This window comes from Coregonus clupeaformis, unplaced genomic scaffold (genome assembly GCF_020615455.1).
Source record: "Coregonus clupeaformis isolate EN_2021a unplaced genomic scaffold, ASM2061545v1 scaf0269, whole genome shotgun sequence".
In the NCBI taxonomy this organism is placed as follows: domain Eukaryota; kingdom Metazoa; phylum Chordata; class Actinopteri; order Salmoniformes; family Salmonidae; genus Coregonus; species Coregonus clupeaformis.
In genome coordinates, this window is record NW_025533724.1 from 209,339 (window position 1) to 225,000 (window position 15,662).

Consider the following 15,662-nt stretch of genomic DNA (forward strand, 5'->3'; position numbering starts at 1 on the left):
CCTCTGGTCGTCTGTCTGAACCGTGACACAAATGTAGACGTAGGGAGGTTGAAATCCCCCAAAACTGTGAGGGGTGAGCCATCCTCAGGAAAGGAACTTATCAAGGCGTCAAGCTCATTGATGAACTCTCCAAGGGAACCTGGAGGGCGATAGATGACAAGGATATTAAGCTTAAATGGGCTAGTGACTGTGACAGCATGGAATTCAAATGAGGAGATAGACAGATGGGTTAGGGGAAAAATTGAGAATGTCCACTTGGGAGAGATGAGGATTCCTGTGCCACCACCCCTCTGACCAGATGCTCTCGGGGTATGCGAGAACACATGGTCAGACGAGGAGAGAGCAGTAGGAGTAGCAGTGTTTTCAGTGGTAATCCATGTTTCCGTCAGCGCCAGGAAGTCGAGGGACTGGAGGTTAGCATAGGCTGGGATGAAGTCAGCTTTGTTGGCAGCAGAACGGCAGTTCCAGAGGCTGCCTGAGACCTGGAACTCCAGGTGTGGGGGTGCGTGCAGGGACCACCAGGTTAGAGAGGCAGCAGCCACGCGGTGTGAGGCGTTTGTGTAGCCTGTGCGGGAGAGGAGAGAACAGGGATAGGCAGAGGCATAGTTGACAGGCTGTAGCAAATGGCTACAATAATGCAGAGGAGATCGGAATGAAATGAACTAAACATCTGGGAAAGGAGAGAGTAGGGCCTCCTCACCAAAACTTCCACCTCAGAAACTATAATTGTTTCACTGAACCACCCGAACAAAAAACTCTCCCAACTTCCACTTTTAGAAATTAGAATTGTTGTGAACTACAGCGGTTCAATGTTTCAAGGAATAGACTCAACTTACTTTATTCAGCTAGCTAACTATGACACCATAGCTAACTAGCATGCTAGCATCCAATAACACACAGTTTAGCACCAATACTTGGTTACAACAAACTACCAATAGTGTGTTAACACACTAAACAGATAATTCGTGTCCGTGTCTAGTTCCTTTCATAACGCAGCAATAATTAAACGTTGGCTAGCTAGCACAAGTATATTGTATTTAGCTGCTACAGTACAGTTAGCTGGTCGTGTTGGCTAGCTAGCAGTGGCTACTGTGTTGACTTTGTTTGAAAAACGGCTAGCTAGCTAGCTTCGGTATACACCGGCACCGCCGAAAACAATGCTAACCTACAATAACTACCCACAACAGCCCACGATGCCTTACTATGACGCCATAGCTAACTAGCATGCTAGCATCCAATAACACACAGTTTAGCACCAATACTTGGTTACAACAAACTACCAATAGTGTGTTAACACACTAAACAGATAATTCGTGTCCGTGTCTCAGTTCCTTTCATAACGCAGCAAAAATTAAACGTTGGCTAGCTAGCACAAATATATTGTATTTAGCTGCTACAGTACAGTTAGCTGGTCGTGTTGGCTAGCTAGCAATGGCTACTGTGTTGACTTTGTTTGAAAAACGGCTAGCTAGCTAGCTTCGTGCTACACCGGCACCGCCAAAACAATGCTAACCTACAATAACTACCCACAACAGCCCACGATGCCTAACTATGACACCATAGCTAACTAGCATGCTAGCATCCAATAACACACAGTTTAGCACCAATACTTGGTTACAACAAACTACCAATAGTGTGTTAACACACTAAACAGATAATTCGTGTCCGTGTCTAGTTCCTTTCATAACGCAGCAATAATTAAACGTTGGCTAGCTAGCACAAGTATATTGTATTTAGCTGCTACAGTACAGTTAGCTGGTCGTGTTGGCTAGCTAGCAGTGGCTACTGTGTTGACTTTGTTTGAAAAACGGCTAGCTAGCTAGCTTCGTGCTACACCCGGCACCGCCGAAAACAATGCTAACCTACAATAACTACCCACAACAGCCCACGATGCCTTACTATGACGCCATAGCTAACTAGCATGCTAGCATCCAATAACACACAGTTTAGCACCAATACTTGGTTACAACAAACTACCAATAGTGTGTTAACACACTAAACAGATAATTCGTGTCCGTGTCTAGTTCCTTTCATAACGCAGCAATAATTAAACGTTGGCTAGCTAGCACAAATATATTGTATTTAGCTGCTACAGTACAGTTAGCTGGTCGTGTTGGCTAGCTAGCAATGGCTACTGTGTTGACTTTGTTTGAAAAACGGCTAGCTAGCTAGCTTAGTACTACACCCGCACCGCCGAAAACAATGCTAACCTACAATAACTACCCACAACAGCCCACGATGCCTAACTATGACACCATAGCTAACTAGCATGCTAGCATCCAATAACACACAGTTTAGCACCAATACTTGGTTACAACAAACTACCAATAGTGTGTTAACACACTAAACAGATAATTCGTGTCCGTGTCTAGTTCCTTTCATAACGCAGCAATAATTAAACGTTGGCTAGCTAGCACAAGTATATTGTATTTAGCTGCTACAGTACAGTTAGCTGGTCGTGTTGGCTAGCTAGCAGTGGCTACTGTGTTGACTTTGTTTGAAAAACGGCTAGCTAGCTAGCTTGGTACTACACCGGCACCGCCAAAACAATGCTAACCTACAATAACTACCCACAACAGCCCACGATGCCTTACTATGACGCCATAGCTAACTAGCATGCTAGCATCCAATAACACACAGTTTAGCACCAATACTTGGTTACAACAAACTACCAATAGTGTGTTAACACACTAAACAGATAATTCGTGTCCGTGTCTAGTTCCTTTCATAACGCAGCAAAAATTAAACGTTGGCTAGCTAGCACAAATATATTGTATTTAGCTGCTACAGTACAGTTAGCTGGTCGTGTTGGCTAGCTAGCAATGGCTACTGTGTTGACTTTGTTTGAAAAACGGCTAGCTAGCTAGCTTCGTGCTGCGGGCCTACCTACAATACCTAACTACGATCTAAATACATAATTAAGCCTTACTCGACAAAGCCCAAGCTATGTATAAAGCCAAACTTACCCGACGCCAGCTGACATTTGTCTTCTGCAATCAGTAGGTGTAATTAAGTACAGTAGCTACTAACTACCTAACGTTGATGGCTCAGATAATGAGGTTAGAAAAACGGCTGAATGGTAGGTAGCTAGCTGGCTTAATTACAGGTACTCTTAAGCGTGAAATAACATTGGAAACAACTCTCCACCGTTGCTAAATGTTACCAGTAGCTACCCGCTAGCTAGCTAGCCTCGTGCTTCGCCGGGCTCCGCCGTAAACAATACTTAGCTACAATAATTACCTACAGAAACCTACAATAACTACCTAAATAACTACCTAAATAAACTACCTACAATACCTAACTACAATCTAAATACATGGTTTAAGCTTTACTCAACACCATATAAGAAGCCAAGCTTACCTCCTGCTAGAGAAAACACAACCTCTCCCGACCACAGCTAATGTGTGGTGTGTGATGTTGTGTGATGGTGTGTATGTGATGGTGTGTGATGGTGTGTGATGGTGTGTGATGGTGTGTGATGGTGTGTGATGGTGTGTGATGGTGTGTGATGGTGTGTATGTGATGGTGTGTGATGGTGTGTGATGGTGTGTGATGTTGTGTGTGTGATGGTGTGTGATGGTGTGTGATGGTGTGTGATGGTGTGTGATGTTGTGTGATGGTGTGTGATGGTGTGTGATGGTGTGTGATGTTGTGTGATGTTGTGTGATGGTGTGTGATGGTGTATATGTGTGTGATGGTATGTGTGATGGTATGTGTGATGGTATGTGTGATGGTGTGTGATGGTGTGTGATGGTGTGTGTGATGGTGTGTGTGTGATGGTGTGTGATGGTGTGTTATGGTGTGTTATGGTGTGTGTGTGTGATGGTGTGTGATGGTGTGTGATGGTGTGTGATGGTGTGTGATGTTGTGTGTGTGATGTTGTGTGTGGTGTGTGTGTATGTGTGTGTGGTGTGTGATGGTGTGTGTGTGATGGTGTGTGATGGTGTGTATGTGTGTGTGGTGTGTGATGGTGTGTGATGGTGTGTGATGGTGTGTGGGTGATGGTATGTGATGGTGTGTGATGGTGTGTGATGGTATGTGATGTTGTGTGATGTTGTGTGATGGTGTGTGTGATGGTGTGTGATGGTGTGTGATGGTGTGTATGTGATGGTGTGTGATGGTGTGTGATGTTGTGTGATGTTGTGTGATGGTGTGTGTGATGGTGTGTGATGGTGTATATGTGTGTGATGGTATGTGTGATGGTGTGTGATGGTGTGTGTGATGGTGTGTGTGTGATGGTGTGTGATGGTGTGTGATGGTGTGTGTGTGATGGTGTGTGATGGTGTGTGATGGTGTGTGATGGTGTGTGATGGTATGTGATGGTGTGTGTGATGGTGTGTGTGTGATGGTGTGTGATGGTGTGTGATGGTGTGTGATGGTGTGTGATGGTGTGTGATGTTGTGTGTGTGATGTTGTGTGTGGTGTGTGTGGTGTGTGATGGTGTGTGATGGTGTGTATGGTGTGTGATGGTGTGTGATGGTGTGTGATGGTGTGTGATGGTGTGTGATGTTGTGTGTGTGATGGTGTGTGTGTATGTGTGATGGTGTGTGATGGTGTGTATGTGATGGTGTGTGATGGTGTGTGATGTTGTGTGATGGTGTGTGTGATGGTGTGTGATGGTGTATATGTGTGTGATGGTGTGTGTGATGGTGTGTGTGTGATGGTGTGTGTGATGGTGTGTGATGGTGTGTGTGTGATGGTGTGTGTGTGATGGTGTGTGATGGTGTGTATGTGATGGTGTGTGTGTGTGTGATGGTGTGTGATGGTGTGTGATGGTGTGTATGTGATGGTGTGTGTGTGTGTGATGGTGTGTGTGTGATGGTGTGTGATGGTGTGTGTGATGGTGTGTGTGTGATGGTGTGTGATGGTGTGTGATGGTGTGTGATGGTGTGTATGTGATGGTGTGTGTGTGTGTGATGGTGTGTGTGTGATGGTGTGTGATGGTGTGTGTGATGGTGTGTGTGTGATGGTGTGTGATGGTGTGTGATGGTGTGTGATGGTGTGTGATGGTATGTGATGGTGTGTGTGATGGTGTGTGTGTGATGGTGTGTGATGGTGTGTGATGGTGTGTGATGGTGTGTGATGGTGTGTGATGTTGTGTGTGTGATGTTGTGTGTGGTGTGTGTGGTGTGTGATGGTGTGTGATGGTGTGTATGGTGTGTGATGGTGTGTGATGGTGTGTGATGGTGTGTGATGGTGTGTGATGTTGTGTGTGTGATGGTGTGTGTGTATGTGTGATGGTGTGTGATGGTGTGTGATGGTGTGTATGTGATGGTGTGTGATGGTGTGTGATGTTGTGTGATGGTGTGTGTGATGGTGTGTGATGGTGTATATGTGTGTGATGGTGTGTGTGATGGTGTGTGTGTGATGGTGTGTGTGATGGTGTGTGTGTGATGGTGTGTGTGTGATGGTGTGTGATGGTGTGTATGTGATGGTGTGTGTGTGTGTGATGGTGTGTGATGGTGTGTGATGGTGTGTATGTGATGGTGTGTGTGTGTGTGATGGTGTGTGTGTGATGGTGTGTGATGGTGTGTGTGTGATGGTGTGTGATGGTGTGTGTGATGGTGTGTGTGTGATGGTGTGTGATGGTGTGTGTGATGGTGTGTGTGTGATGGTGTGTGATGGTGTGTATGTGATGGTGTGTGATGGTGTGTGATGGTGTGTGATGGTGTGTGTGTGATGGTGTTTGATGGTGTGTATGTGATGGTGTGTGATGGTGTGTGATGGTGTGTGATGGTGTATATATGTGTGTTCCAGGTCTTATCCTGCTGTTCTACCTGGTGTTCTATATATTCCTGGGTGGAATGTTTGTCCTGACCATGTACGTGATGCTGCTAACACTGGACGACTATAAACCTACCTACCAGGACCGCCTCGTTACCCCAGGTACACACACACACACACACACACACACACACACACACCTATCAGGACCGCCTCGTTACCCCAGGTCCACACACACACACACACACACACACACACACACACACACACACACACACACACACACACACACACACACACACACCTATCAGGACCGCCTCGTTACCCCAGGTACACACACACACACACACACACACACACACACACACACACACACACACACACACACACACACCTACCAGGACCGCCTCGTTACCCCAGGTACACACACACACACACACACACACACACACCTACCAGGACCGCCTCGTTACCCCAGGTACACACACACACACACACACACACACACACCTATCAGGACCGCCTCGTTACCCCAGGTACACACACACACACACACACACACACACACACACCTACCAGGACCGCCTCGTTACCCCAGGTACACACACACACACACACACACACACACACACCTACCAGGACCGCCTCGTTACCCCAGGTACACACACACACACACACACACACACACACCTATCAGGACCGCCTCGTTACCCCAGGTACACACACACACACACACACACACACACACACACACACACACACCTACCAGGACCGCCTCGTTACCCCAGGTACACACACACACACACACACACACACACACACACACACACACCTATCAGGACCGCCTCGTTACCCCAGGTACACACACACACACACACACACACACACACACACCTACCAGGACCGCCTCGTTACCCCAGGTACACACACACACACACACACACACACACACACACACACACACACACACACACACACCTACCAGGACCGCCTCGTTACCCCAGGTACACACACACACACACACACACACACACACACACACACACCTACCAGGACCGCCTCGTTACCCCAGGCACACACACACACACACACACACACACACACACACACACACACCTACCAGGACCGCCTCGTTACCCCAGGTAAACACACACACACACACACACACACACACACACACCTACCAGGACCGCCTCGTTACCCCAGGTACACACACACACACACACACACACACACACACACACACACACACACACACACACACACACACCTACCAGGACCGCCTCGTTACCCCAGGTAAACACACCCTAACCTCTCTAATCCCCCTAACCTCTAATCCCCTTAACCTCTGACCTCTAATCCCCTTAACCTCTAACCCCTAACCTCTCTAACCCCTGACCTCTGACCCCTAACCTCTAACCCTCTCTGTTGTGCTGCAGGTATGATGATTCGTCCACGGGGCGAGGCCATGGAGATTCTCTACAACACCAAGGACACAGAGAGCTGGGACATCTACGCCCAGACACTGGACAACTTCCTCGGATGTAAGATGTGTGTGTGCAGTGTTTTCCTTTTTTGTCATATTTAATTTAACTTTATTTATTATTATATATATTTTTTACAATAAACAAAAAACATACAGTACATCGACAACGTAACATTAATGACATCACACGTCCTCAGACCCACGTTTCCACCGTGTGCAGTGTTTTCCACCGTGTGCAGTGTTTCCACCGTGTGCAGTGTTTTCCAGGTGTGCAGTGTTTTCCACCGTGTGCAGTGTTTCCACCGTGTGCAGTGTTTTCCACCGTGTGCAGTGTTTTCCACCGTGTGCAGTGTTTTCCACCGTGTGCAGTGTTTCCACCGTGTGCAGTGTTTTCCACCGTGTGCAGTGTTTTCCAAGGTGTGCAGTGTTTTCCACCGTGTGCAGTGTTTCCACCGTGTGCAGTGTTTTCCACGGTGTGCAGTGTTTTCCACCGTGTGCAGTGTTTTCCACCGTGTGCAGTGTTTTCCAAGGTGTGCAGTGTTTTCCACCGTGTGCAGTGTTTTCCACCGTGTGCAGTGTTTTCCACCGTGTGCAGTGTTTTCCACCGTGTGCAGTGTTTTCCACCGTGTGCAGTGTTTTCCACCGTGTGCAGTGTTTTCCACCGTGTGCAGTGTTTTCCACCGTGTGCAGTGTTTTCCAAGGTGTGCAGTGTTTTCCACCAGTACATAGAGTAGCCAGACAGGCTACTGGGTTCAATGTTTTGGGGTGGCCTCTGGTACATTCAAATGCCTTGATTTCATCTCAAATATAAAATTACTGAATACTTTATCAAGTTTATCTCCCAGATTGGAAAAATGTGGTGTGGTATTGTGTAGAAAGACATGACTTTACAATTTAAATGACTGAAAATGTCTGAATTCAGTGTATTGTCAGTTGTTTTGGATATCGTCTAGGACTAGGACTATACAATCAGGACTATTTTCTAAGAGAACATTAAACCTTTTAACCTTTAACCTTTAACCTTTTAACATTTAACCTGTCTTTGCTTGAGATTAAAGTCTTATTAAAGTCAAATTATGTATTTTATTCAAATATAGTAAATAGCCCACATTACCATGAAAAATTAAAGGTTTAATTGAAAAAATAAAAGGGTTATTCAGTATTATATCATTCAGATTTTACATAGCCTAAATGAATACTAAAGTATCATGAGGTAGGGCCCTAGAAAACCCATTTAATGTTTTTCTGATTCTGTTTTGTTGTTTCCCAAATTCAGTTTTCTCCATATAGTTTTCCAGTTAAACCACATCAGGAGACCACTTTTGAGGTCTGGGAAAAATCGAAGCCATTTTAGATCTTTTGGTGTAGTTACCCTTTAATTAATGTTCACACCTAGCAACAGGCTGTTGTTTAGTGGTGTTTTTGTAGCACACGTGATGGTAGACTTAGCAAAACAAAACAAAAATAATCATGATATATGGTCACTCTGACAGAGCTCCATAGTTCCTCTGTGGAGATGGGAGAACCTTCCAGAAGGACAACCATCTCTGCAGCACTCCACCAATCAGGCCTTTATGATAGAGTGGTCAGACGGAAGCCACTCCTCAGTAAAAGGCACAAGACAGCCCGCTTGGAGTTTGCCAAAAGGCACCTAAAGGACTCTCAGACCATGAGAAACAAGATTCTCTGGTCTGATGAAACCAAGGTTGAACTCTTTGGCCTGAATGCCAAGCGTCACGTCTGGAGGAAACCTGGCACCATCCCTACGGTGAAGCATGGTGGTGGCAACATCATGCTGTGGGGATGTTTTTCAGCGGCAGAGACTGGGAGACTAGTCAGGATCGAGGCAAAGATGAACGGAGCAAAGTACAGAGAGATCCTTGATGAAAACCTGCTCCAGAGCGCTCAGGACCTCAGACTGGGGCAAAGGTTCACCTTCCAACAGGACAATGACCTTAAGCACACAGCCAAGACAACGCAGGAGTGGCTTCTGGACAGGTCTCTGAATGTCCTTGAGTGGCCCAGCCAGAGCCCGGACTTGAACCCGATCGAACATCCCAGGAGAGATCTGAAAATAGCTGTGCAGCGACGCTCCCCATCCAACCTTTCAGAGCTTGAGAGGATCTGCAGAGAAGAATGGGAGAAACTCCCCAAATACAGGTGTACCAAGTTTGTAGCGTCATACTCAGATGAGTACAGGACTGGAATATGTTCTGGGATTCTTCCGATGACATTGAGGAGTAAACCACATCAGTCACTGGCTTCATCAATGACGTCGCCTCAACAGTGACCGTACGTACCCCAACCAGAAGCCATGGATTACAGACAACATCCGCACTGAGCTAAAGGGTAGAGCTGTCGCTTTCAAGGAGCGGGACTCTTATAAGAAATCCCGCTATAACCTCAGACGAACCATCAAACAGGCAAAGAGTCAATACAGGACTAAGATTGAATCGTACTACACCGGCTCTGACGCTCGTCAGATGTGGCAGGGCTTGCAAACTATTACAGACTACAAAGGGAAGCACAGCCGCGAGCTGCCCAGTGACACAAGCCTACCAGATGAGCTAAATCACTTCTATGCTCGCTTCGAGGCAAGCAACACTGAAGCATGCATGAGAGCACCAGCTGTTCCGGATGACTATGTGATCATGCTCTCCGTAGCCAATGTGAGACCTTTAAACAGGTCAACATTCACAAGGCCGCAGGGCCAGACGGATTACCAGGACGTGTACTCAGAGCATGCGCTGACCAACTGGCAAGTGTCTTCACTGACATTTTCAACCTGTCCCTGACTGAGTCTGTAATATCAACATGTTTCAAGCAGACCACCATAGTCCATGTGCCCAAGAACACTAAGGTAACCTGCCTAAATGACTACAGACCCGTAGCCATGAAGTGCTTTGAAAGGCTGGTCATGGCTCACATCAACACCATTATCCCAGAAACCCTAGACCCACTCCAATTTGCATACTGCCCCAACAGATCCACAGATGATGCAATCTCTATTGCACTCCACACTGCCCTTTCCCACCTGGACAAAAGGAACACCTACGTGAGAATGCTATTCATTGACTACAGCTCAGTGTTCAACACCATAGTGCCCTCAAAGCTCATCACTAAGCTAAGGACCCTGGGACTAAACACCTCCCTCTGCAACTGGATCCTGGACATCCTGACGGGCCGCCCCCAGGTGGTAAGGGTAGGCAACAACACATCTGCCAAACTGATCCTCAACATGGGGGCCCCTCAGGGGTGCGTGCTCAGTCCCCTCCTGTACTCCCTGTTCACCCATGACTGCATGGCCAGGCACGACTCCAACACCATCATTAACTTTGCAGACGACACAACAGTGGTAGGTCTGATCACCGACAACAATGAGACAGCCTATAGGGAGGAGGTCAGAGACCTGGCCGTGTGGTGCCAGGACAACAACCTCTCCCTCAACGTGACCAAGACAAAGGAGATGATTGTGGACTACAGGAAAAAAAAGAGGACTGAGCATGCCCCCATTCTTATCGATGGGGCTGTAGTGAAACAGGTTGAGAGCTTCAAGTTCCTTGGTGTCCACATCACCAACAAACTATCATGGTCCAAACACACCAAGACAGTCGTGAAGAGGGCACGACAAAGCCTATTCCCCCTCAGGAGACGATTGCACCATCGAGAGCATCTTGACTGGTTGCATCACTGCCTGGTATGGCAACTGCTTGGCCTCCGACCGCAAGGCACTACAGAGGGTAGTGCGTACGGCCCAGTACATCACTGGGGCCAAGCTTCCTGCCATCCAGGACCTCTATACCAGGCGGTGTCAGACGAAGGCCCTCAAAATTGTCAAAGACTCCAGCCACCCTAGTCATAGACTGTTCTCTCTGCTACCGCACGGCAAGCGGTACCAGAGCGCCAAGTCTAGGTCCAAAAGGCTTCTTAACAGCTTCTACCCCCAAGCCATAAGACTCCTGAACATCTAATCAAATGGCTATCCGGACTATTTGCATTGCCCCCCCCCCCCACCACCCCTCTTTTACGCTGCTGCTACTCTGTTTATTATCTATGCATAGTCACTTTACCTACATGTACATATTACCTCAATTACCTCGCCTAACCGGTACCCCAGCACATTGACTCTGTACCGGTACCCCCTGTATATAGCCTCCCTACTGTTATTTCACATTGACTCTGTACCGGTACCCCCTGTATATAGCCTCCCTACTGTTATTTCACATTGACTCTGTACCGGTACCCCCTGTATATAGCCTCGCTACTGTTATTTCCCATTGACTCTGTACCGGTACCCCCTGTATATAGCCTCTCTACTGTTATTTCATAGTTAATATGAAGTGGAAAAAGTAACCTGCTGAAAATGAGTCCATAACCGGCTGATTAGCCGACACTAATGGAAACACTGGTGTGTGTGTGTGTCTGGGTGTGTGTGCTTTAAAGCCCTTTACCAGCCTATAATATGAGATGTTATGACCAACAAAGTGTGTGTGTGTGTGTGTGTGTGTGTGTGTGTGTGTGTGTGTGTGTGTGTGTGTGTGTGTGTGTGTGTGTGTGTGTGTGTGTGTGTGTGTGTGTGTGTGTGTGTGTGTGTGTGTGTGTGTGTGTGTGTGTGTGTGTGTGTGTGTGTAGCCTACAACAACTCCCTGCAGGTCCAGAACAACGATGAGTGTCCCCCTGATAATTACTTCATCCAGGAGGACAGTGGAGAGGTGAGGAACAACTAACCCCTAACCTCTTTATGTTTGAATCTTCCTGCGCAGGGACTATGATATGAGGTTTTTATAGTGTTATGATGTCATGTCATAGTATTGTGTGGACCAGGGGAGAGTTAGTAGATAAGCGGTTTGCTGCCACAGAGTCTACATTCCGTTATGTCAGAGGAGATTACTGAGGTTGATCTTAGAATAATTGATGGACAGGATATATGACTTGGGGTAAAGGGTAATAACATCAAAGAAAGGGAGTGCCCATGGAGGGTACCAGATGTTCGTGGAGAGACTTGTAACAGAGTGTATATATAGAGAGAGGCTTGTAACAGAGTGTATATATAGAGAGAGTGGATCTTTGTTCTGGAGTTAGGAAGTTGGAAGAGGCAGGGCCATGTCCTCCTTCTGTTATAACTAACCATGGTACCATATTAAATATCTAATATGAACTCCCCATCAAAAGGGTCTAAGTACATCCTTACATTCGTAATCACTTGAAACCCTAGAAACTCATCATAACAGACTACATTTAACAACTAGCTAGGACAGCGCTCGATTCAAACCGTATCGCAGAAGATCCGCGTTATAGCGTGATTGAAATTGAAATTCCCGAGTTTGTGGAGACTGCATTCACGGTAAACACGGCATATGTCGGCTCACCCAGAAATTACCTTTACATTTCAATCGCGCTATAACGTCGAACTTCTGCGATACAGATTGAATCCAGCCCTTAATCTTTCTGTTTTAATCTACTTGCACAGGAAAGAACTAACTAGCTGGCTAAATCTGCCACATTTACAGACATGTTGATTGATGTGCATTGTCCTGTCAAATACACTTGGTTAGGGGCTCGATTCAATCCGTATCATGGAAGTTACGGTTTATAGCACGATTGAAATTAAAAGGTGATTTCTGGTTGAGCCGACAAATGCAACGTGTACCGTGAATGCAGTCTTTGCCAACGTGGAAACATTACCTTTAAATTTCAATTGCGCTGTAACACGGAACATATTGAATCGAGGTCAATAACCCATAATAATACCACATTGTCCCTAACCACCCTATACCTAACCACCCTAACCCCCCTAACTCTAACCACCCTAACCACCCTATACCTAACCACCCTAACCACACTAACTCTAACCACCCTATATCTAACCACCCTAACCACACTAACTCTAACCACCCTATATCTAACCACCCTAACCACACTAACTCTAACCACCCTAACCACACTAACTCTAACCACCCTATATCTAACCACCCTAACCACCCTATACCTAACCACCCTAACCACCCTATACCTAACCACCCTAACCACACTAACTCTAACCACCCTATATCTAACCACCCTAACCCCCCTAACTCTAACCACCCTAACCACCCTATACCTAACCACCCTAACCACACTAACTCTAACCACCCTATACCTAACCACCCTAACCACACTAACTCTAACCACCCTATATCTAACCACCCTAACCACCCTATACCTAACCACCCTAACCACCCTATACCTAATCACCCTAACCACACTAACTCTAACCACCCTATCCCTAACCACCCTAACCACACTAACTCTAACCACCCTATATCTAACCACTATAACCACACTAACTCTAACCACCCTATACCTAACCACCCTAACCCCCCTAACTCTAACCACCCTATACCTAACCATCCTAACCACTCTATACCTAACCACCCTAACCACCCTAACCCCCCTAACTCTAACCACCCTATACCTAACCATCCTAACCACTCTATACCTAACCACCCCAACCACCCTAACCAACCTATACCTAACCACCCTATACCTAACCACCCTAACCCCCCTAACTCTAACCACCCTATACCTAACCATCCTAACCACTCTATACCTAACCACCCTAACCACCCTAACCACCCTATACCTAACCACCCTAACCCCCCTAACTCTAACCACCCTATCCCTAACCACCCTATACCTAACCACCCTAACCACCCTAACCACACTAACTCTAACCACCCTAACCCTAACCACTATAACCACACTAACTCTAACCACCCAATTCCTAACCACCCTAACCACACTAACTCTAACCACCCTATACCTAACCACCCTAACACCCCTAACTCTAACCACCTTATCCCTAACCACCCTAACCACCCTAAATCTAACCACCCTATACCTAACCACCCTAACCACCCTAACCACACTAACTCTAACCACCCTAACCACCCTAACACCCCTAACTCTAACCACCCTATCCCTAACCACCCTAACCACACTAACTCTAACCACCCTATACCTAACCACCCTAACCCCCCTAACTCTAACCACCCTATCCCTAACCACCCTATACCTAACCACCCTAACCACCCTAACCCCCTAACTCTAACCACCCTAACTCTAACCACCCTAACCACACTAACTCTAACCACCCTATTCCTAACCACCCTAACCACACTAACTCTAACCACCCTTTACCTAACCACCCTAACACCCCTAACTCTAACCACCTTATCCCCAACCACCCTATCCCTAACCACCCTATCCCTAACCACCCTAACCACCCTATCCCTAACCACCCTAACCACCCTATCCCTAACCACTCTAACCACCCTATCCCTAACCACCCTAACCACCCTAACTCCAACCACCCTAACCACCCTAACCACCCTATCCCTAACCACCCTATGCCTAACCACCCTAACCACCCTATCCCTAACCACCCTAACCACACTAACCACCCTATGCCTAACCATCCTAACCACCCTATCCCTAACCACCCTAACCACACTAACCACCCTATCCCTAACCACCCTATGCCTAACCACCCTAACCACCCTATCCCTAACCACCCTAACCACACTAACCACCCTATCCCTAACCACCCTATCCCTAACCACCCTAACCACCCTATCCCTAACCACTCTAACCACCCTAACCACACTAACCCTAACCACCCTATCCCTAACCACTCTAACCACCCTAACCACACTAACCCTAACCACCCTATCCCTAACCACTCTAACCACACTAACCCTAACCACCCTATCCCTAACCACTCTAACCACCCTATCCCTAACCACCCTATCCCTAACCATCCTAACCACCCTAACCACACTAACCCTAACCACCCTATCCCTAACCACCCTAACCAACCTAACCACCCTAACCACCCTAACCAACCTAACCACCCTATCCCTAACCACCCTAACCACCCTAACCAACCTAACCACCCTATCCCTAACCACCCTAACCACCCTATCCCTAACCACCCTAACCACCCTATCCCTAACCACTCTAACCACCCTAACCACACTAACCCTAACCACCCTATCCCTAACCACTCTAACCACTCTAACCACCCTTAATCACACTAACCCTAACCACCCTATCCCTAACCACTCTAACCACCCTAACTCCAACCACCCTAACCACACTAACCCTAACCACCCTATCCCTAACCACTCTAACCATCCTAACCACACTAACCCTAACCACCCTATCCCTAACCACTCTAACCAACCTAACCAGAATAACCCTAACCACCCTATCCCTAACCACCCTAACCACCCTATCTCTAACCACCCTAACCACCCTATCCCTAACCACCCTAACCACCCTATCCCTAACCACCCTAACCACCCTAACCACCCTATCTCTAACCACCCTAACCACCCTATCCCTAACCACCCTAACCACCCTATCCCTAACCACTCTAACCACCCTAACCACACTAACCCTAACCACCCTA

At 47.1% G+C, this 15,662-nt stretch overlaps 1 protein-coding gene across 2 annotated transcripts in view; it reads left to right on the forward strand.

Annotated features, from left to right (window-relative positions):
• The window catches only part of LOC121557777 (sodium/potassium-transporting ATPase subunit beta-2), a 48,836-nt gene that overhangs the window by 23,630 nt on the left and 9,544 nt on the right, over positions 1-15,662 (forward strand). For both annotated transcript variants that reach the window (XM_045214493.1, XM_041871250.2), the window contains exons 2-4: positions 5,758-5,886; positions 7,164-7,268; positions 11,843-11,922. In XM_045214493.1, coding sequence (XP_045070428.1) covers positions 5,758-5,886; positions 7,164-7,268; positions 11,843-11,922 — 314 coding nt within the window. The remainder of the gene's footprint in view (positions 1-5,757; positions 5,887-7,163; positions 7,269-11,842; positions 11,923-15,662) is intronic.